The 23877-nt window shown below is 37.0% G+C and overlaps 1 protein-coding gene across 4 annotated transcripts in view; it reads right to left on the bottom strand.

Annotated features, from left to right (window-relative positions):
• Window positions 1-480: 480 nt before the first annotated feature.
• LOC127941683 (glutamate receptor 1-like) overlaps window positions 481-23877 on the bottom strand; it is a 52978-nt gene continuing 29581 nt past the window's right edge. For 2 of the 4 annotated variants that reach the window (XM_052537030.1, XM_052537031.1), the window contains 5 exons: window positions 15821-16019; window positions 13793-14040; window positions 10042-10156; window positions 5091-5225; window positions 481-3283 (listed from right to left, as the gene is read on the bottom strand). In XM_052537030.1, the coding sequence (XP_052392990.1) occupies window positions 3125-3283; window positions 5091-5225; window positions 10042-10156; window positions 13793-14040; window positions 15821-16019 (856 nt within the window). In that variant the 3' untranslated portion in view covers window positions 481-3124. Of the gene's footprint in view, window positions 3284-5090; window positions 5226-10041; window positions 10157-10675; window positions 10791-13792; window positions 14041-15820; window positions 16020-23877 lie in introns of those variants that run through there. The other 2 variants (XM_052537029.1, XR_008149133.1) reach the window with 2 other exon arrangements.

A 23877-nucleotide genomic window follows, 5' to 3' on the forward strand; every position in this document is an offset into this window, starting at 1 on the left:
TCTCATCCGTTGTTGATAAACCACCTCACATCCTGTTCTGTGTTTGAATCAGTGCATCCAGAAACATAAAGCCTGATGTGGCACCTCAAAACTAAAAAGTTAGTCTTCGTTTAAAATTCAATAGGTTTGAGTATCATCAACTGACATCATTTGTTTCCTGTCTATGTATCCAAAAGGGAGTTAGTAGTTATTAGAGCATAAAGCAACCACTGACAACAAGCAAACAAGACATCGCCACAGTGCTTTGTTCCTCTCAAATGGACTGTTAAGAGTCATTCTATTAAACCACCTTATTAATCTCACAGCATGAGCAATTTATATGTTGATGTCTGTGTGTCACCTATTAGGAAGATTTCCTTAAAATACTTTTCATGGAATTTGTTTGCACGACAATATTCAACTGTTATGACAATATTACAAACCAAAGCTTTAGGACTTTTAAGTAGATGGTCTCCTGAGTGCTCATGCTGCCCATGAATTTGTGTACAGTGACGTCATTAGCGCTTCAGTGTGGGAATGATGCATTATACATATCATCAGCTACTTCAACAGAAAAATGTCATGTAAACCAAGAAAGGGAGACAGAACCGAAGTGACAGAACAGTAAACCAAAAAAGCAGAGCTGCCTGCATAGTCTACGACCCCCTCTTCTTTCTCATCTTTAATTCACAGACTCTATCGAGCAGCATTAATTGAGCATGGATTGGGAAATGGTGATTGATCCAAAGTGTTCATAAGTGAAGTGTGAGACTGAGCTAAAGGAGTAACTATGACAAGCCTCTCCAAACCTATGGAAGAAGTCACCTTGGCTCACCAATCAAACTGGTTGGAAAGGAAGACATTTGAAGACACACTGATGTTAGCATTCTTCCTTGCTTTTCATTTGACGACATCAAACAAACTTTCATTCCATTCATAATCGTTTCTAAAAGGTGAAGTGTAGTTTTTTATTATTATTTTAATTATAAAATTTTATATAAAAATTCTGACATCATTTACTCACCTTCCAAACCTGTATGGTTTTCTTTCTTTTGCGGAACATATTAATATATTTTTAGTTTCTGCAAAATAATGTTTCAAAAAAAAAATTTCTTCTTTCATACAATGACAAGTCACTGGAGATGGGATGGGGTGTGGAGAGACATTTTTCAAAATATATTCTTTTACAGTTCACAAAAAAGGTAATACAGGTTTGGAACAAGATGTGGGTGAATAAATTTCCAATGTTGGGTGTACTGTCCCTTTAAAATACTTTTTCTATTACCAGATTTATATGCACCATCTGTATACAGTGCCTTGCAAAAGTTTTTTTTTTATGTTACTGCCTTATGTTAAACTGCTTTAAATTTGAGAATTTAGCTCAGGGGCATTTATATTACTTGTAAATGTTACTACACTTTACGTGAAATTAACCTGTGACAAATTCAACTGAATGGGTATGATTTAGAAAGGCAGATGTCATGTCTTAATAATAGGTATAACAGCTTATAATGCATATCAGAGCAAAAACCAAGCCCTGGGGACAAAAAGCTCAGAAACAGGTTTACGTCAGGCCACGCAAACCTGGAAAAGAGTTCAGAAAAGGGTTCTGCTTCATTGAAGGTTCACAGAATAATGTAACCATTACCCCCTTAATGGAAGAAGTTTGAAGTGGGGCTGTTTTCCAGCAGCAGGGACTGAGGGACTCATCAAAGTAGAAGGAACACTCAATGCATCAAAATATTGAGATGAGATGTGTTAATCAAAACCTAGTCTAGAGCATTCTTCCAGAACCTTCCAGCAGGACAATGTGTGAATGTGAATGTCTTTGAGTGGTCCAGCCAGAGCCTGGGATTGAACCCAGTCAAATATTTCTGGAGAAGGATGGCAGATAATTGCCAATGATGAGCAAAGTTTGTTGAATCAAACAAAAAAAGACAATATATGTAGCTAAGGGTATGAATACTTATGCAATGTACTTATTTCATTTTTTTTTTTCATTTTAATAAACATATGAATTTGTGACAATTCTGTTATTGCTTTGTCAGTTTGGTGTACGGAGTGTAGATTGATGTGGGAAAACATTTAAAGCAGGTTAACAAAAGGCAGCAACATAAAACGTGAAATATTTATGAATACTTTCTCAAGGCAATTAAGCACTTTTTGGTCAGCATCCTAACCCAATTTTTTTGTTTAATTTAGACTATTTGTTTGTTGTTTTTCAGAGATTGCATACTTCACCCTAAGGTCACCCCAAAAAAGGAAAATTAACAAAAAATTAACTCAGGCCATTCAAGTAGATGAGTTTATTTCTTCACTGGAATAGGTTTGGAGAAATTTAGCATTACATCACTTGCTCACCAATGGATATTCTACAGTGAATGGGTGCCACCATCCACATGATATTCATCACGACTCCAGTCCATCAATTAATGAAGCTTTTCACTTCACAAGACATTAATTGATGGACTGGAATCATGTGGATTAGTTGTCGATTATTGTGATATTTTTATTGAGCTTTTTTGAACTCTCATTATGATGGCACCCATTCACTGCAGAGGATCCATTGGCAAATGACGTAATGCAAAATTTTCCAAATCTGTTCCAATAAAGAAACAAATTCATTCAAAGTACATGTTAGACAGCAAATGTTTATTTTTGGGAGAACTATTCCTTAAACTATCTGATAAATAATGATGTAACTATGGATGAAGAGTACTCTGGGTAAAAATGTTCCAGAGATGTGTGTCAAAGATATATGATAAGGCAGATGAAAATGAACACAGTTAGAAATTATTTGGGGGAAACAAGACAATAAAGAAACACTGCAGTTCAATCGTCAGTAATTTATGAGATTGAGGAAAACCTCTCAGTTTTGTCAAAAATGATGCTCATACAAAAACACCGCACACACGGTCTCCTTATTGCACCAGAGTAGTTCCAAAAGAAAAGACAAAAACATCTTAATATTAGAAAAGTGATTTTCCTCTCTCTTATCTAATTTGATTTGGAGCCCAGAGTGTGTCCATGAATCCATCTGGCAGTACTTCAGTGGCAGGTGAGCTGTACGCTGCAGTGTCTGCTTGTTCCCACTCTTTCCAGCGATCTCCTGATGTCCCCATATCTCAGAGAGGCTGATGGCCGTTTACATCCCAGTGGTGCTGAGGCCCATGGCAGCTGCCTGGCCCATACAGGGCAGAGTCTGTGCCGATTTGGGGAAGTCATGGGCCATCACACGTCCGTTCTCGCCACCAGTGCCCATCCTACTCAGTGTGGGGCTGAGCATGGCCGCATCAATGATTTGCTAGGAGAAAAGAAACACAAAGCTCAGACATAACGTATTGAACAGGCATTGCAGCACAAACAGCAAAATGGTTTTGTTTTGAAGCCGGCTAACTCTACGCAACAGCTCTGACCTCAATTACACATTTCACTTGATCTGAGGATTTGCTCCAGCCAGTGCGGGCAATGATCCATGATAAGAAATGTTGAAAAATAACAACCATCAAGTGCAGCAATGATGAGACCAGTGCCACACTTACTTGAAGCCACTCTCTCATGTAGCAGTTTTACATAATGAAACCCCGTAGGCTTGAAACTGGAGCTAATGATGTGTATGTTGGCTTGTACATCCTTGACGAATAAATGATTTAAATCCAGCATACTTCTGTGGATTGCTGGGGATTATGTTGATCGGGCTGATTCAGACTAATTGGCCTGCAAGCAACAAAGATTTGTTGCAGTGATATTCTAAGTGTGGCTGTTCTGTGATTGTCATTGGTGAATAGTGGCATGTAGCTGAAAAGATGATACAAAATATATGGTTAAAATACTTATAAGCAGTATAAGACTCAAAGAAATACTTCACCCAAAAATGATAATTTGCTAAAAATGTACTTACCCTCAGGACATCCAAGATGTAAATTAGGTTTTTTTTTTTTCATAGCAACATTTGGAGATTTTAAGATTTGGAGAATTTAGCAGTACATCACTTTCTCAGAAGTGAATCCTCTGCAGTGAATGGGTGCCATCAGAATAATAGTCCAAACAGATCATTAAAACATCACAATAATCCACAGGTAATCAACATAACTCAAGTCCACCAATCAGTGTCTTGTCAAGCAAAAAAAGCTGTGTATTTATAATAAAGAAATCCATCAAGATGTTTTAAACTTCTAGTAAACCCTCTATCCATTCCATTGCTTTTAGAGAAATTGAGATAAATGTGCACAGAACAAGCACCGTTTATATGTAAAAACAGTTATGCCTGCATGTGGATTTTGAAGTGAGATGACAACGGAATGGACTTTTTCACTGGAGGAAGCATTATTATGGATTATGGATTTACATTTTTTCCAGAAGCATCAGTTTAATGTTAAAACATCTTAGTGATGGATTTGTTTCTTATAAACCTTTTAGCTTTTTCACTTCAAATATATTAACTGATGGACTGAAGTCGTGTAAATTACTTATGATGCTTTTATCGTCTGTTTGGAATCTCATTCTGACGGCACCCATTCACTGCAGAGGATCCACTGTTGAGCAAGTGATGTAATGCTAAGTTTTTCCAAATTTGATGAATAAACAAACTCATCTACATCTTGGAATGCCTGAGGGTGAGTACATTTTTTGGGGGTGAACTATTCCTCTAAATTGACTCAAAAATTTACATTTAAACTTTCCTACACACTGCCTGAAAGATATATTTAGGTAACACCATGTGTTTCATAACCATGCCTTAAAAATGACTTCTCAGATTTCCCTTTGAAGGACCTTAAATAAAAATTATGAGTCATCACATGGGTTTGTGGCTTATTAAATTTATTATTATTATATAAGTCGCTGTATTTGTCTTAATTTTGTAAGCATTCGGGAGTAATGCGCTCCAGGATTAGAGAGAGGCGCAGTGGGTGTTATGATGTTTACACCCACCTAAAATTACCTCTTAAATGCCAACACGTTCCTCTGCCAGATCCCCCAGAGGAAGTGAGGTGAGTATACGATAGCAGTTATAAAACATTATAAGTGCCAAACATAAAGCCCATAATTAAATGTGGACAGATCTGGGCTGTAGATGCTGAAAGGGGTAGATTATCATGGTTTTTACACACCTTCATCCTTTGAGACTCGATTCTGGATTTGTAACAGAACTCAACCAGGGCTACCAACATGGCCAGCCCAAGCCCACCAATCAGAATGTAGAAAACTCCAGCCACATTACTGAGGCTCAGAGCGCTGGTCTTATCCTGCAGAGCAGAGATGACAATCAAATACTCGCAGTGTGATCTGTTACACAAACACACATCTGCAGGAGAGCAACATACATAAATTATCTCTTACTATAACAGTTACTCAATACATGAAACAACCAACACCCAAAATGATATTTAAAGATATAAGGCTAAGTACACATAAAAAAAATATAGATATTTATTAATTCACTATATATTTAAATAGCTAACTCATAATATTCATTCTGTCACAGTATATAAAATGAGTAAAAAAAGAACTGCCTAAGTCATGCAAATGCATGCGTCAGTTGCAAGCTTGAAACAAACATTAATCTCTCAGTAAATTCTGTCTGTCTCTGCATATTGGTTTAATGCTTAACAAAGAATTATAAAAATACAAAAATATAATAAAATATTAATCTAATTAAGATATTTCCCTTTTTACATTTAAACAATATCTATACCTTTGATTTAAAATATATAGTACAAAACCATGCAGGTGTAAACCATGATTATTTTTTTTGGCCTTGTTTTTAACATTTCTTGATTTCTGTGTTTTAAGGGGTCTCATCCAAAGGTCATAACTAAGAGCCTTTGGCATCTCTCTCTGTCTCTGGTGGCAGAGACGTCATGTCAGGAGTGGTGGGAGTCAGTGACATGCATCTGTTTGGCAACCATATTGAGGTCTCATCCACTGGCATGCACATTGTCTTTGGACAGAGACAGCATTGAAGGACTCTTATGGGGAAGAGCACTGGATTAGTTAGAGGGCATTTCCTGGAAACGCTTTTCTCTCCATACTGCCATTTACTCAAGCGATAGATGGATGGATTTAGATTTTAAATGTTGCTGTTGATATGAGCAGATACCATGAAGAGAAAATAACACTAAACCACTACTACTGAGCACCTAACGTTTTCATACTGGTTTGTTGTAATTTTTTGAAATTCTATTGATTATATATGTAGAGAAATCAAATACATTGTCCATAAAAAATGTTGATAAAAACCACCAAAGGCAAGGTGGGTATTACTTCTATGAGTTCATGTATAAAAAAGCACCAGATTAAAAGAGCTGAATATAGGTACCGGTAATATGCATTTGAAATAGTGCTAATTTAGATAATCTACTATTTAATATTACAATTTTGGTCAGTATTGGTTAATAGTCATTAACCTCCTCTTCTGTGTATAAATTTTATATCTGATTAATAGTTTTAAACAGATGTGAATACTAAGATGTATTTTAAAAATGAAAAATGTAAATTCTTGGTGTGTCTTGGGGCCCTATACAGAATAACAGGATGAATATGAAAATATAATTATTAAATCCAAGTGTGGTGATGATTTCAAACAATCACCACTATGGATTAAAAATAATGACAAATGTTAAATGCTTAAAAGTTCTTGTATTTTCAGGAGACCAAAGCAACAGGTAGAGCAAGTCATTCATTCACAAAAACTGATTTGCAGAAATGGAGCAAGCCGTTAGTAGAACTATATTATTTATGATTATCAGGGCCAGTATATGTATACGCGGAAAAGTAATGCTTTTTTACTCTACGCTGATCAAAATTAACATTACATCTAAAACATATCTGGTTTTATGGTTGCTTAGTTTTAATTTTATATCATGGCTTGTGTAACGCTGAGTTGTAATAGCCTACTAAGGTTTCCCTCTTACGTCACACTCCTGGATTCCTCAACGATGCTTAACGCGCCTCAGTGAACTAATACAGTGATATAAACAAGACCTCAGTTCTCAGTATACACCTTACCGATGATGCAAACTACATAGGCAAGCAGATTTTTATACATTTTATATTTATAAGTAAAATGTCTTTTCATAGTTATATATTAAAATAATATGAAAATACATTTTCTCTTGAATCAAAACAACAAATTTGACATTTTGTTTTATATATATACTGTATATATACTAGTGGTGGGCATAGATTCATTTTTTTAATCTAGATTAATCTCACTGTGATCTTGAAATTAATCTAGATTAATATAGATTAAAATTGCTCATTCGAATTGCCGTAGCTGGGGTCAGCTGGGACCCGGTGAAGGTTGTACCAGTGGGCCCTGTTTGAAATTGTTTAATTTGTATGTTCATTTATTTTTATTTATTTGTGCTATTTACACAATGTTTAAGTTTTTTTCAAGTTTGTTGGTTTCAATTTACAGAAACCAAATAATTAAATGTAAAATAGCATTGGATAGTCTTTAGTGTAAAAATGAAATATACAATCAAACCTACATTTATTCAGACACCTTCAACATTTCTCACATTATTACAGTTTTGCTATATATATATATCAAAAATTATATCTGGTGTCTGAATAATTTTTGGTTTGACTGTTAAAACTACAAAGTAATGCAGTCAAGAGCAGTGAGTGATTTTCTTTCTTTCATTTTCTTGGATTAACATTACAGCAGCCAGTAGCTAAATTAGGCACAGTCCCTTTAAAGGGGGGGGTGAAATGCTATTTCATGCATACTGAGTTTTTTACACTGTTAAAGAGTTGGATTCCCATGCTAAACATGGACAAAGTTTCAAAAATTAAGTTGTACGTTTGAAGGAGTATTTCTGTTCCAAAAATACTCCTTCCGGTTTGACACAAGTCTCGGAAAGTTTTTTACGAGTATGGCTCTGTGTGACGTTAGATGGAGCGGAATTTCCTTATATGGGTCCTAAGGCACTTCTGCCGGAAGAGCGCACGCTCCCGTAGAGCAGAGCACAGACATTTCACTGATCAGAGCGATTCAGTGATCAGAGCGAGAGCGTCGCGAAAAGTCACAAAAGAAGTGTGTTTTTGGTTGCCAGGGCAAGACAACCCTGCACAGGTTACCAAAAAAAACAGCATTAAGGGACCAGTGGATGGAGTTTATTTTTACAGAGCATCAACGGAGTTGTGCAAGTGTTTTTGTTTGTTCCCTCTATTTCAAAGATGCTTGTTTTACAAACAAGGCCCAGTTTGACGAATTTGTGTATCGTTTATTTCTTAAGGATGATGCAATCCCAACGAAAAAGGGTCACGATTGTGTGTTGGAACCGCATGCGGTGAGTAAAACTGCTTCAAATATCTCTGCCTCCTTGTTAGTGCGTCCCCTCCCATGCCGGAGACCCGGGTTCGAGCCCCGCTCGGAGCGAGTCGTTGCTGCTGCTGCTCTCATTCAGTTTCAGCCTCTGGATCTGATTCTGGATCATAAATAAACGGCTGAATCTGACTGTTAGCCATGGTTTGTTTTGGATGATGGTTTTTTTTCCTCACGGTAATGTAACAGCTTCCACATGCTCTCAACGCAAAAGCCTACTCGCGCTCGTGATTCTTTAGCTCCACCCACACATCACGCCTCCAGCCGGTCGTGTTTTTCCGGGAAAAATCGGTACAGACTATCTTTCTCTTATGAATATAATAAAACCTAAAGACCTTTTGGAGTTATGAAGGATGCAGTACTACTCTATAGGTACTCAAGATTAACAGGATATTGAGGGAAAATGAGCATTTCACACCCCCTTTAAGAGACGATGAACGCATCCAATATAATACACAAACCATTTTTTCCTCAACTGTTTACTTTCACTTAAGAAATAACTGACAGTTTTTTCGAGCATAATTTCCAAGGTGTATATTTTGACATATTTTGTATGTATTTGTATATATTTTGTATATATTTTGTATGTATTTATTTTTGCACAAGAGCAAAAATAAGCAAATTCGATTTTCAAGTGTTTTGAGACGCCTTTCTCTGCGTGAGCCCTGAACACCAGAACACCGCGAGTATTGAATTGTGCTCTTTCACATCTTTTTGTTTGTTCAAACTGCGATTTGTATTTGTTCGTTCAGGTGCAGGAGGGACTTCGAGGAGAACTTCGCATAAGAGAGCTCGGTTCAGTGTCGCTGTCCGTGATACGCGGCTCTCTTTCTCTCTCCGAACCGAACACAGCGCGCGAGTAACCAGCTACTCTGTTCAGCTTTTCCACGTCTTGTGTTTGGATGCTTTAATGTTTAAATCGACAAGCGGTAAGGCTTAACAACACGTCTAAAAGATTAGCTTTCGTGACGATGCGCAGCAGTGGCCCGTCAACTGTCCTGAGCATCTTTTTAGTCGGTTATATAAAATATCAAGGTGAAAGTCATCATAGCTTGCTTAGTATAGACCCAGTTCCCAACCCAACTTTGAGAATAGATTAACGGCAATATTTTTTTTTATCGCCCGATAAGAGTCTCGCGTTAACACAGCACGTTAACGCCAATAACGGCCCACCACTAATATATATATATATAGAGAGAGAGAGAGAGAGAGAGAGTGTGCACAATATAATATAATATAACAGAAAAAGCTTAATCTGTTTGGGTACAATTGATTTCAGCTGCATTTACCCTCAAACTTTTATCCTTAAGTGTGTAAACTTATTGATGAATGGATGATTTGAATGAATAGGTTTGCACTCAGGGTTTATGCACAAATAAGTATCAACGCAGTGAATGAGACCTAATAAGTGAGAAAAGCTTACTAATTTGTAAATGCAACAAGCGAAGAACTAAGTGCCAATGCAGAAGCACTGAAGTGAGTGAAGAAAAAAAACACATGTTGCCTATTTCTATAAATACAACACAAGCATCACATCTATTTTGTAATGTGGGAAGTAATAAGGGCCAGACAGCAACATGATGACAATGCGCACAAGTCTCTGGGTAAATGGCAGATTGGAGACAAAGCGTTGGCTGTGGTGCGTGCTTGAGAGAAAAGAGGACAGGTTCTTTAGTAGAGCGCTAAAGCTGGATCTCTAAGTGAGTGAAGGGACCAATGAGTGAACTGACCTTTCTGACGGAGTCCTTGCTTCCACACTCCCCCTTATCGTACCACCATTTGTTTTTCAGTTTGTCTAAGACGGCTTGCTCATTGAGTTTCAACACCGCTAGGTTTACGGGGATTCTTCAACCAGGAAAATAACATAAATAACATTACCCATGTTATCTTATGTTATTCAGCATTTAAGCAAACATACACCCATAATTATATTTTGATGTGTTCTAAATGTCTACAGATAAACAGAAAAGAAAACAAAAACTTGAAAAAAAAAGAAAAGAAAGAAAGAACAGCACAGTCACAGAGTTTGAAAACTGTCACTGCGAAAGTGATATGCATTAATACTCCATCTAGCTTTGTGACCTTTCTCCCTACGGCAAGATGTGTATTACTATATCACTTTGGGTAACCGGCAAGAGATCGAAAACACTCGGATTTGCACAATTTTGAGTATGACACCCAAATGACAAGGTTATAAATTGACCGCCAATCATTTAAACGTATCATTCGTATTGAATAAAACCAATCGAGTTGGAATATTTACAATTGGTGTAGAAACGGCAGCCGAGGTGTTTGTTAACTGAGGTTGCCGGTTACCCCCCCAGGGTATTGGTTACCCACTGGATAGCTCATATTGGGGCTGACCTTGGAATCACCTCCTCCGCTGCCACACTCTCCCTTGTCGTACCACCATTTGTTTTTCAATTTGTCCAACAGGCCCTGCTCGTTCAGTTTTAACACTGCCAGGTTTACTGGGTTTCTTGAAATGATAATAAAATAAGCTGGGTCAGCATTGGTGATATGATACGGCGAGGCAGAGGTTGTGTCAAATAAAAGTGAGTCTATTAAGTCGTAGAGGAAGTGAACAGAACATAAAACTGATCTGACTGTGTGCCTGGCTCTGCTGGGCTTGTTGATGTGATATTAGTTGTCTTGTGTTGTGCTAAAGTGTAAAAAAAATTGACCAAATTATGAGAGATTTTACCAAGCAATACCCAGATTGTAAGTGAGGAAACAGGATGAATTAGCTCTGGATTTAAGCCCTTTGTCACAGCGTGGTCCAGTAAGCGGATCCCCAGATTAAATTGATATTACTGTAGATTAGCTCTGGATAATCTGTTTCACTGTACATTTCATTTTTTGGGAATCCCACCACTGCAATTAAGCCCAGAGCATTCTTAATGCAGCCTATTCTCACTTGTGAGGGGGACTTTCTCAGTAAAATCGCTGACTTCTTTCTGCACCCCTCGAGACTGGGGGAGAAAGAGGCCAGTGTGCTTATGGATGGCTAAAACAAAGCTAGACTTCATCCATGAACATTAATCTGAAATCTGCAGGGTACACAAGACAACAAGAATGTCAGGAAGGATAATGGTGGATAAGACCATCTCAACATCTGAAATGGAGCGCATTAAGAGAGGATTTTTGAGAGAAAGATAGTGAAAAAGTCAACGGTCAACATCTGATTTACATTTATTAGCTCCGGACTGGAAAAAAGACTACTCTTTTTTTTCAGGAGTGTTTTTTTTTTCAGGAGCGAAAATTTTTGTTACTGTTTGAAAGGTCTTAAAGGGATAGTACATCCAAAAATGAAAATGATGTCATTAATAACTCCGTTCATCTTCGGAACACAGTGTAAGATATTTTAGATTTATTCCGAGAGCTTTCTGTCCCTCTATTGAAAATGTATGTACTGTATAATGTCCAGAAAGGTAAGAAAAACATCTTCGAAGTAGTCCATGTGACATCAGAGGGTCAGTTAGAATTTTTTAAAAAACATCGAAAATACATTTTGGTCAAAAACTACGACTTTATTCAGGATTGTCTTCTCTTTCGTGTCTGTTGTGAGAGAGTACAAAACTGTGCAGTTTAGTGATATCCAGTTCGCGAACGAATCACTCGATGTAACCGGATCTTCTTGAATCAGTTCACCAAATCGAACTGAATCGTTTGAAATGGTTCTCGTCTCCAATACGCATTAATCCACAAATGACTTGAGCTGTTAACTTTTTTTAATGTGGCTGAGATTCCATCTGAGTTAAAACAAACCAATATCCCGGAGTAATTCATTGACTCAAACAGTACACTGACTGAACTGATGTGAAGAGAGGACTGAAGATGAACACCAAGCCGAGCCAGATAATGAATGAAAGATAGAAAGATTGATAAATTCTAACTGACCCTCTGATGCGCCATGGACTACTTTGATGATGTTTTTCTTACCTTTCTGGACATGGACAGTATACCGTACACACAGCTTCAATGGAGGGACTGAGAGCTCTCTGACTAAATCTAAAATATCTACAACTGTGTTCTGAAGATAAACGGAGGTCTTACATGTTTGGAATGACATGAGTCATTAATGACATAATTTTCATTTTTCAATGAACTAACCCTTTAAAATCATACGTATTTGTATTTTAAGAACTCCCTTAAATTATCTGTGTGTGCCTCATTTTTGTTAAATCAATATGCAATTTCATGTGTACAGGATGCATTACATTGATCAAAAGTAACTGTTCAAAAGAACCGTTATTTTTTATTTATTAAAGATTAGTCTACTAAACAAAAATTATCACAGTAACCACAAAAACATTAAGCCACAAAACTATTTTCACCGCTGATAATAATAAGAAAAGTGTCTTGAGCATCAAATCAGCATATTAGAATGAATTCCGAAGGATCATGACACTGGGAATGACTGCTGAATATCCAAAGTATTTTTCAACGTGGAAGTAAGTAGTTTTCTGTCAGTGGTCGAGACGTCCGGGTCATTATCCATAAATAACCAGAAGAATAAGAAAGTGCAATAAATGGTAAAACTGCTTGTGCTACAAACCAGTGCATACATAATATATTAAAGATAATATATTAAAATACTATAGTAAGATACTCCAGCAAAAAACTGCTGCTAAAAATAGCTGGAATCCGATGGCACTGGAAGCCAGACACAAAAATTTACAAATGGCCACGCACACTTTTACGGGAAAAATAAGGTGGATAAGCTTTGTCAACACAAGAATAATTGACATCTTAAAATATATTAAAATAGAAAACAATTATTTTAAATTTTAATGAAATTTCAAATATTACTATTTTTACTGTATTTTTGATCAAATAGATGCAGCCTTGGCGAGCAACGATAATTTATATTGTTAAATGGAGTCTAGATGATGAAATTAATTCTTGGGAACTCTTCCCTACAGTTCAATTCTGCTGAACAGGCACACAGCTCTTATTCAAATCAGATTTAGCATTTAAAGAAAAACACAGTGGGCTTTGTAGGCCGCTGTGGTCAGAACTTCTTCGCAAGGATGTGTTCTTTGATTCATGTATGAAGGTTATGAAGAATAGAAGAAATGGAATGCATTCAGTCAAAAGTACAATGAGACGGGGTTTTCACACAAAAACATAAACAATCTTCCTCTTGATGATGGAATCATAACAAACAAGAGTACAAATTTTGCTGTGATGAGAGTTGATGGTACAGAACACACAATTATAACTAATTCCAGTCAACACATAAAATGAGAGATTACAATGGAGACGTTCAAGTTCGACAAACAGAACTTTTTAGCAAAGACAAAGTCTAATCTAACTTTAGTTGTAGCTACTTTATTAAATTATTGTAAGAGAAAACTCTTCACACTTCAGCTGTCTTTTGTAATCCCCTCATCTCTCCAGTGTAAACTCTCAGATTTTCAAAGAATCACATTGTCAAAAAGAAAACATTTGTTAAAATGTTAGGAGGCTCAGGCGTACCTCAGGGCAGATCCTTTGGGTGTTGCTATTCCATAGCCCTTTGAGTCCAGGTTTCCTCCCACCTTCATGGTGTCACATGGCTTGCGCTGCTCGATGTATTCGTTCATTGTGGACTCCAGCAGATAAGCATATTTCCCTTTGGACTTTCTCACCCGTACGACACCTTCGTCTGTCGTCTTCACAAATACAGAAGGGTCTGCAGATTTCATGTAGGACCACATCTTCTCAAAAACTGCAATCTTTGATCTCTGAGGATGGATATAACGAAGTCAGACTGATCAAAAGTAAAAAAAAAAAGTAAAAACATTTCTTGAGCATCAAATCAGCATATTAGAATGATTTCTGTAGGATCGTGTTAACTGAAAACTAGAGTAATGCTGCAATTTTTTTTTATAGATTCAAAGAGAAAAAGAGAATTTAAATTGTAATAATATTTCACAATATTACTGTTTTTACCATATTTTTGATAATTTTTTTGATCTACAGCACACGTGACAATTATCATTGAATAACAACTTGAATTTCTGGCTTTTTCTTCACACAAAGCAGCCACAGTTTAAATGCTTCAGTCTATTTTTACATTTCTAAACTTAGATTTTAAATAGACAAAGTACCTGATATCATAGTCTTTCACAGTGCCATTTCAGGAAGACTGCAACCATTTTTGTTCGGTTCTCTCTTTGAATACTCAATGTACAGATAAAATGTGCAAATATAGTACCTTCAGGGCTACAACAGCTTCTTATCAGGGTAGTACCCTCATCTTTGTACCTTATCTATTCATAAAGGGTGCATATTACAGTTTTTCTCAGTCGCTTTGGTACATTTCTTGAATCAAACTCACAATTTGCAAAACATAAAGTGCATTTCTCAAAACAACCCGTACAAATAGCAAAACACCATGGATTACCTGCAAAAGCCAGTCTCCTGCTCAAAATCCTTAGTTCATCTCTCAAAAGTAAATATCTGTGTCAATGAACATATCAGTGCCATCAGAATGACAAGTCCTTGTGTCATAGTGTACGGATAAGACAGTCAAATTGCTTAGTCATGTTGTCAATATAACAGTTTACTCTGGAGGGATGATCTGATGTAAACCTCTGTATTGAACAATATGCCATATGCTTATGTATGCCATATCCATTTCAAACGTACACATTTACACATTACTGTATGTGGGATATTGACTGAAAGAGACTGGATAGAATTCCCAGTTACACTTTTACAAAGTCTGACCAAAAAAAAAAAACCTTTACAATGTCATTGTGATATAGAAAAGGAAAAACAAATATGGACACAAATATGAAAATAAGTCCATTTTCAGAATGTGTAACTCTTGTGTTGTCCTCTGTCTATACAGTATAAGCTTTTCAACTGAAGATTCATGAGATGAACCTTTGAGCTATTTCAGAGAAAGGGTTTATCATTGGTTTATCATATACATTCTCTTCATAAGTCAAGATTCACTTGGACAATTCATGCCAAATGTACAAAAAGTCTAATAATAATGTGTAAAAATAAATATAAAAAGTGTGCTAGGCAGTTTTTGACAACTAGATTAACCATTTTGCATTTAATGACTTATATGATGAACTAAAGACTAGATGTTTTGAAGGGTAAGACTGTTGCACAGAAAACTATGCAATACATTTTGAGCAACATGACATGAGCAACTGATAATGTAGGAAACTGCCGATAAACATGCATAATCAATTGCATGAATGTACAAAAGCAATCGCAACTTGTTCAAAAGAATGAGAAACTGGTTTTATGATGTGTATAAATGGCTAGATGATGTGGAGGTTGTACAAGTAGTTTTGAGAATTTCATTTCTGTTTTGAAAAATGCACCAAAGTGACTGAGAAAAACTGTAATACCTTGAGCCTGAATATTAGTATCTTAAAGTACTAACATGCACTTTTAGTGGAAGATAAAGTACAAAACTAAGGCACAATCTTTGAGGGCACTGATAAAAGTATAATTTTTGCACATCTTTCCTGAGAGTATAGTAAATTACTTCCCTCTTACCCTGAAGAACTCTTTGGTGGATCCTCCATCCAGAGTCCCATAGGCGATCTCTGTTTGCTTAGCCAGATCCTCAGCACTCTCGATGGGTGACACCATCCTTTCCACAGTGAGGAAGGCAGCCAGGTTGGCCGTGTAGGAGGAGATGATAATCAGAGTGAAGAACCACCACACACCTCCAACTATACGACCAGAGAGAGATCTGTGGAGGAAACAAGTACAGCAGAACAAAACAGGTGGTTATTAGCCGGAAATATTGTAGTAATCCTCTTTATCAAATTAAACTCATAATGAAGAGTACTATTTTTCATATGATTCTAATTTCTGGCTGTGTACAAAGTAGAAAGATAATGATTAATCATTAAATTAATTACTTTATCAGCAGGCATATATGATTAAGAAAGGCCGCCTTAATGGTTGAGATATAGTTATAAATCAGATCCTGATCAGAGTTTAAACAAAAGCAAAGTCATTTTCAGCCTTTGTGTGGCAGAATTTAATTATCTTCAGAACGGTCTCATGTAAAATGTCTGGAACCTCACTTATATGAGCCTAAATGAAAAGACTGGAGGACTGCTGTGTTAACGGTTACAATAATACACCTTAGTAATGTACTGTATAATTGTGTTTCTTTCCTTAAAATAGGAGCTGGATGCATTAAAACTGAATACACTGCAGTTAAATGTTCACATATAACTGAGAAAATATACATATTTTTTTTAAGCCGCATTTCAGAAATTACAAGCATTTCATGAAAGCTGCCAGTATGCAAGAATGATTCCAAGTATTAAAAAAAGAAGAAAGAAATTCAAGTTATTATACTTTTTGGATATATTCAATGGGGCAGTAACATCAGCATCAACATCAAAAGTTTAATGTGTTAAACCGAGTAAATTAAATGTGAGGAGGAAGATTAACTTGCTTGTGTGAATAATAATACAACAAAAAGAAGGTTTTTGTCCAGAAGACATGGCCAGGTTTGATCTGTGACTTCTCAATACATGTATATTGATCTGAGTGCCTCAAACATTGAAAACCATTTTCTTATCTCACTGTTCCCTTAGCCTTAAATTGAATCAAAGATTCTGTTCTGCCAAGCTTGCACTAAAGTTCTACTTTCCAGTACATGCTGTGCACCATTCAGCCCTTTTGCTTTCAAGGGAAATTCTCTTCACAGCTTCCAATGATATTATCAGTTATTAAAGGGGCCAATAAACCACTCTGAATTTTTATAGGGAAGTAAAATGTCTAACATTGGAACATTGTTGGAATGGTAATGCATGTTGTTGAACGTTAGATTCAGATCCGGAACAGAAATGATATTTCATGCTTACTAATACTAATACTAATACTAATACAAGTCTACATTATTTAGTATTGACAACTTAAATGCCATTAACAGAACTACCCTCGTCTTTAATTATCTCAGAAAACACAGCACACACTTTCTCATGTCAAAAGGAATCTTTGTATTTATTTATCTTTATTTATATATATTTATGTTTGTATAAATGTATTTACTTTTTAACAATTTAATGCATCCTTATTGAATCAGACACAAAAAAAAATATATATATATTATATTATATTATTATATTATAATAAAACATACCAACCAACCTTTTGAATGGTAGTGTATATTAATTTTTTATTTTATATTTTTTATTTTTTTGTGAGATGTGATTTTTTTCTGTATGTGAAAGGTCATAGGACCTTTAAAAACCATTACAGGTTCACAAGTATTTGAACACACACAACTTGGACATTAGAAGAATGCCGGCATGATCCTCTAATGAATACTACAAATGAATTATCAAACTAATCCATGGAATATGGGTCACTCCTGCACTGAAAGCAAAGTAAAAGGTTCCATTCTTTCAAACACCCTCAATCACATCTCCATTGAGACACGACGACTCACGACAGAACTGTAACAAACAAAAAATAAAGTCTCCTTATTGTTCCAAATTGTAATGCTGCAAAATATCCGTTCCATTACGGGCAGCCGCCGTTGGGAACGTTGTGACATGCTGATTGTCTCTGATTGTACTCTAGTCTGGTCTCACAGTTCTGTTAAACACTGCAGAGGATTTCCAAACACTCGGGATGGCAAGGTCACCTCGACCATTGGAAAGGCCCAAGCGAGACTTCCCTCTAGGCTTCTCTGTATGTGTGTTTGTATTCTGAAATTACACTAATGTGCTCTTGACTGAAATGTGTGACCTAAACGTAATGTGTACGTGACCTGCTAGTGTCATGGCGTATGGAAGTGTTTGTAAATGGGAGAGTATTTGTGTACTGGGGAAAGGGAATCTGGACAAAGTTGAAGTGACAGTCAGAGGCCCGCAGGAGGAAGGCGGCACCACGGAGCCTGGGTTGGACTGTCATGCTCGCTGCAAAGCCTGATGGTCTGACCCCGCACAAACACACATGAAGAGACACAAAAACACAAACCACATCTCAAATAATGCTCCTAAGGCTCACAATATGTATCGCTTCCTCTGGGTTACTACCCGCTCTGATTCTCAGTCACACACACACACACACACACACACACACACACACACACACACACACACTCACTTCTCCTGGCTCATATCCTGGAGCACACTTGGATTATTTTTTAGTGTGAACAGACTGATCATCAGCCTCCAGGACAATTTAAATCATTGGAAAATGAATCTGGCCTTTATGTGACAGCTTTCCTAGGAATTACATCTACACCATCCCTCACGTGAACACTCTTCAAACCAAGAGGTTCATAGCAAATGAGACACCTATGGCTAAAATAAATATTTTCACTTTATTTTCTAAGGTGTCAATATTTGGCCAGTTAGCGCAGCCAAGTTTGCTCTTGCTTGTAGACGTTTTAACTACATGTAAAATTAGAAGCATCCTGCATTTACTCTTTGATAACAAAAGCTGTCATTTGCATAGATGAAATCGGATGTAAGAATAGAAGACATACATGTAATATATAAATATCAGTACAGAAGATAAACAATTCAAAATAGATGATAGATAGAATGACAGACAGACAGAATTACAGACAGAACAACAGAATGATAGATAGACAGAACAATACACACTCTGACAACAGACAGACAGGGCAACAGAAAGAAAGATAAATAGAATGATAGACAGAATGACAGACAGAATGTTTCACAGAAAGAACGACAGATACAGGACTACAGAGATGATGGTAGATAGACAGACAGGATGACAGACATACACAATGATAGAACTGTAAACCGAATGACAGAATGATGGAGAGACAGACAGAATCATAGATAGACAGAACAATACACTGACATGATGATAGACAAGGCAACAGAGAGAAATATAAATAGACAGAATGACAGACAGACGGACGACAGACAGAATGACAGATAGACCGAACCACAGACAGACAAAACAAAAAACAGACAAGATGACAGATGGAATGATGGACAGACAGAACGATAGAAAGACAGAACAAAAAAACAGACAGGATGACAGATGGAATGATGGACAGACAGAACGATAGAAAGACAGAACAAAAAAACAGACAGGATGACAGACAACATAATAAACAGACAGAAGGATACACAGGATAAAAAACAGACATGACTACAGACAGAATGATAGACGGACAGCACAATCTAGAGACAAAACAACAGACAGAACGTTACAAAGAAAGAACAATAGACAGAACCATAGACAGAATGACAGAACAACAGAACTATAAACAATGATAGAAAGACAGAATGCTGGAGAGACACAATGGATAGATGACAGAAAGACAAATAGAACAATAGATAGACAGTACAACAGATAGACAGTGCTTACATTTAAACAGTTTTCTTACTTTACCTTTAATTAAAATTGTGTCAGATTCAGTGATGCAGAGCAGAGAAATAAATCACATCAATGAATGAAAAACCCAATTAACGCTACAGCACTCAAGTTGTGTGTCTCAAATAAAGAATTTATGCAGATGAACAGACGATTTCTACTAACAGGTGGCTTTCAGCAGTCAGAATCTAAAAAGGCAGCTCACATAAGCACACTGTTTCCATAGCCTTGCTGCTGCAACACTCAAATGTGCTATGACATGTTACAGTGTTGATGCTAGTGGACGTGACAGTGATAGTGAATTACATGCATAGTAAACAGTCTGCAATTCCCACTTCTGGGTGAACCACTAAAAGAAGAGCAGCAATCGTTGAGTTATTAATTTATATACAATCAGAGTTGCGTCAGGCTGTTTTGCTTCAGTAATTATCTGCATCTTGCTAATCATCTGTGCCATCTCATCATGACTTCAGATTACGGCATAGCTCGAACCAAGCTAATTGCTTTGATTGCTCACATGGTTACAGTAGCTTCTCTATTTGCTATCTATCTCGAGAGGTGTCAAAGAGACTTTGTTTCTGGCACCTTTGTAAGAAATAATGAATTAATGAACTAATCATCAACTAATCAGGAACTAATCAGAGAATCAAGAGGCTAGATGAGGTAATGGAGTATTATGAAGGGGTGGTGATGGCGCAGTGGATAAGATGCATGCCATTGGTCGGAGAGACCTGGGTTCAAATCCACTGGTTGACACCAATGTGTCCCTGAGCAAGACACTTAACCTCTAGTTGCTCCAGAGGCGTGCGACCTCTGACAGATCTAGCAATTGTAAGTCGCTTTGGATAAAAGCATCAGCTAAATGAATAAATGTATGTAAATGTAAATAGCCTCACAGTTCAAAGAACAAGCACCTTTATGTACAGTAACATTTCAAGAGAGTTAAAAGTATTACAGATACCTGTACATCTGCCCACCAACACAAGGACTCATGTCCAGCGCTGTATAAGTTCATTTTTTTATTTCAAATTCATATTTTGTGATGTTTTACACAAAAAGCATCTAAACATCCTTATCTGCGTGCGCACCTGCTAATATGACCACCTGTTCACAGTTAAGTTTACTTTTCTTAGTTATTTAATGCATTGTTTGCATAACTACTTTTCATAGCAATTCATTCTCAGATAAGCAAGGGATGGAACTTTAAACTTAATGCAATGCAGTGTAATGTAATGTGATGTAATGAAATATAATATAGATCAGGAGACAATTGATTAATAAAGCTAAATAATATTAATATTTTTTAATTATATTTATTTTATATTTATTAAACAGTTGTTTCTTGAATTATCTAAATGACTGATATAATAATAATAAAAAAATAATAATAACTATTATTATTGGATTAGCCATTTAGATCAAGAAACAACTGCTTAATAAATATGGCATAAATAACAATAATTTCATATTCTTATCATTGCATATTAAGTTGTTTGACTGTAGCCAAATAATTTAGCTACTATTATGTTCTATCGTGTTTTATAATTGTTTTTAAGGATTAATTATCTGAATTGCAGATCAGCTAACAAAACTTTTACAATTATTTTTTTTTAAATAAATAAATAAATAAAAATTGGATGAAGAACTGTATAAAATACTTTTTGGGGCCATGAAAGACTGGACATGCTCCCTATCACTGTCTGAAGCCCTTAGGTAAAAAGAACATGATGATTCAGCACCATGTCAGTTCATGAAAACCCACTTACCTCCCACAAACAATGAGCACTGATCAAGGACTTTTCTAACGACTTCATAACCTTTCATTACTTCAGCATTCCTTCTTTAGCTCAAAGGGGAGAGGTGATGGCGTTTTCCATGGGAGTCCTGAGCTAGCATGCAGAAACACTGTCAGGCACAGTGCTCTGGCATAGACAATCACATCTGTCATGGAACGCTCTCTGGCAGTGTAATCTAGTTTGAGTGTGTTGCTTGCTTCCCTCAAGCCAAGGATATACATGTCCAACCAAAATGTCAAACACTAGGAGAGGAGCCAGCACACCCAGAGGCTCAAGGCCAATCTGCACATAATGAGGCTAGAGGACCCTTTCAGGGTTGTCAGCACTAGCCTAACCTATGGTTACACTTTCCTCATGACTAATGCTAGCGACAAAGAATTGTGTGAACAAGTGCCAATTCAGCCAGAGAAATAGGACTGCATTTGAAGATCAGGGTAAACTGAGCTTATTTTGTCTTCTGGGAAACATGTAATTATATTCTGTAGCTTCTGCAGGGCAGTACGCAAATCAGTTTGTATCGGGTAAATAAAATGAATGACTCAATGACTTATTAAGACCTTTTAGTTTCTTATTTAGTGTATCATTTCATTAAAAATAACAATAGTTAAATATTAATAAAAAATTGGCCCAGAGAAAATGCCTGCACTTCTAGATCATGTTTAGATATGGCTTCTTTTATGATCTAAAGAGTTTTAGCCGGTAACGGTGAATGGCACGGTGGACTGTGTTCACCAACAATGTTTTCTGGAAGCATTCCTGATTAAAGTAGCATTCCTGTATGTGATGCAGTGCCGTCTAAGGGCCGAAGATCATGGGCATCCAGTATGGTTTTCCGGCCTTGACCCTTACGCACAGAGATTTTTCCAGATTCTCTGAATCTTTGGATGATATGATGCACTGTAGATGATAATAACTCTTTGCAAGTTTTCTCTGAGAAACTCCTTTCTGATATTGCGCCACTATTCTTCGCCGCAGCATTAGGGGAATTGGTGATCCTCTGCCCATCTTGACTTCTGAGAGACACTGCCACTCTGAGAGGCTTTTTTTATACCCAATCATGTTGCCAATTGACCTAATAAATTGCAAATTGTTCCTCCAGCTGTTCCTTATATGTACATTTAACTTTTACTGCCTCCTATTGCTTCTGGTCCCAACTTTTTTGGAATGTGTAGTTTTCATGAAATCCAAAATGAGCCAATATTTGGCATAACATTTCAAAATATCTCACTTTCAACATTTGATACTGTATGTTATCTGGCCATTTTAGTACAGTGAACTCATTGTCATGTTCAAGAAACCAATTTTAAATGATTAGAGCTTTGTGACATTATCCTGCTGGAAGTAGCCATCAGAGAATGGGTACATGGTGGTCATAAAGGGACAGAAACAATGCTCAGGTAGGCCGTGGCATTTAAACAATGCCCAGTTGGCACTAAGGGGCCTAAAGTGTGCCAAGAAAACATCCCCCACACCATTACACCACCGCCACCAGCCTGCACAGTGGTAACAATGCATGATGGATCCCTGTTCTCATTCTGTTTACGCCAAATTCTGACTCTACCATCTGAATTTCTCAACAGAAATAGAGACTCATCAGACCAGGCAACATTTTTCCAGTCTTCAACTGTCCAATTTTGGTGAGCTCGTGCAAACTAAAGCCTCTTTTTCCTATTTGTAGTGGAGATGAGTGGTACCCATTGGGGTCTTCTGCTGTTGTAGCCCATCCGCCTCAAGGTTGTGCGTGTTGTGGCTTCACAAATGCTTTGCTGCATACCTCGTTTGCAAAGAGTGGTTATTTCAGTCAAAGTTGCTCTTCTATCAGTTTGAATCAGTCGGCCCATTCTCCTCTGACCTCTAGCATCAACAAGACATTTTCACCCACAGGACTGCCACATACTGGATGTTTTTCCCTTTTCACACCATTCTTTGTAAACCCTAGAAATGGTTGTGCATGAAAATCCCAGTCAGTTTAGAGTTCAGGAGATTGTCTTGACCAGGACCACACCCCTAAATGCATTGAAGCCACTGCCATGTTATCGGTTGATTAGATAATTGCATTAATGAGAAATTGAACAGGTGTTCCTAATAATCCTTTAGGTGAGTATATATACAGTACAGACCAAAAGTTTGGACACACCTTCTCATTCAAAGAGTTTTCTTTATTTTCATGACTATGAAAATTGTAGAGTCACACTGAAGGCATCAAGAACTATTTGACCAAGAAGGAGAGTGATGGGGTGCTGCGCCAGATGACCTGGCCTCCACAGTCACCGGACCTGAACCCAATCGATATGGTTTAGGGGTGAGCTGGACTGCAGACGGAAGGCAAAAGGGCCAACAAGTGCTAAGCATCTCTCGGGGAACTCCTTCAAGACTGTTGGAAGACCATTTCAGGTGACTACCTCTTGAAGCTCATCAAGAGAATGCCAA

Source organism: Carassius gibelio, chromosome A21 (assembly GCF_023724105.1).
Source record: "Carassius gibelio isolate Cgi1373 ecotype wild population from Czech Republic chromosome A21, carGib1.2-hapl.c, whole genome shotgun sequence".
Taxonomy (NCBI): domain Eukaryota; kingdom Metazoa; phylum Chordata; class Actinopteri; order Cypriniformes; family Cyprinidae; genus Carassius; species Carassius gibelio.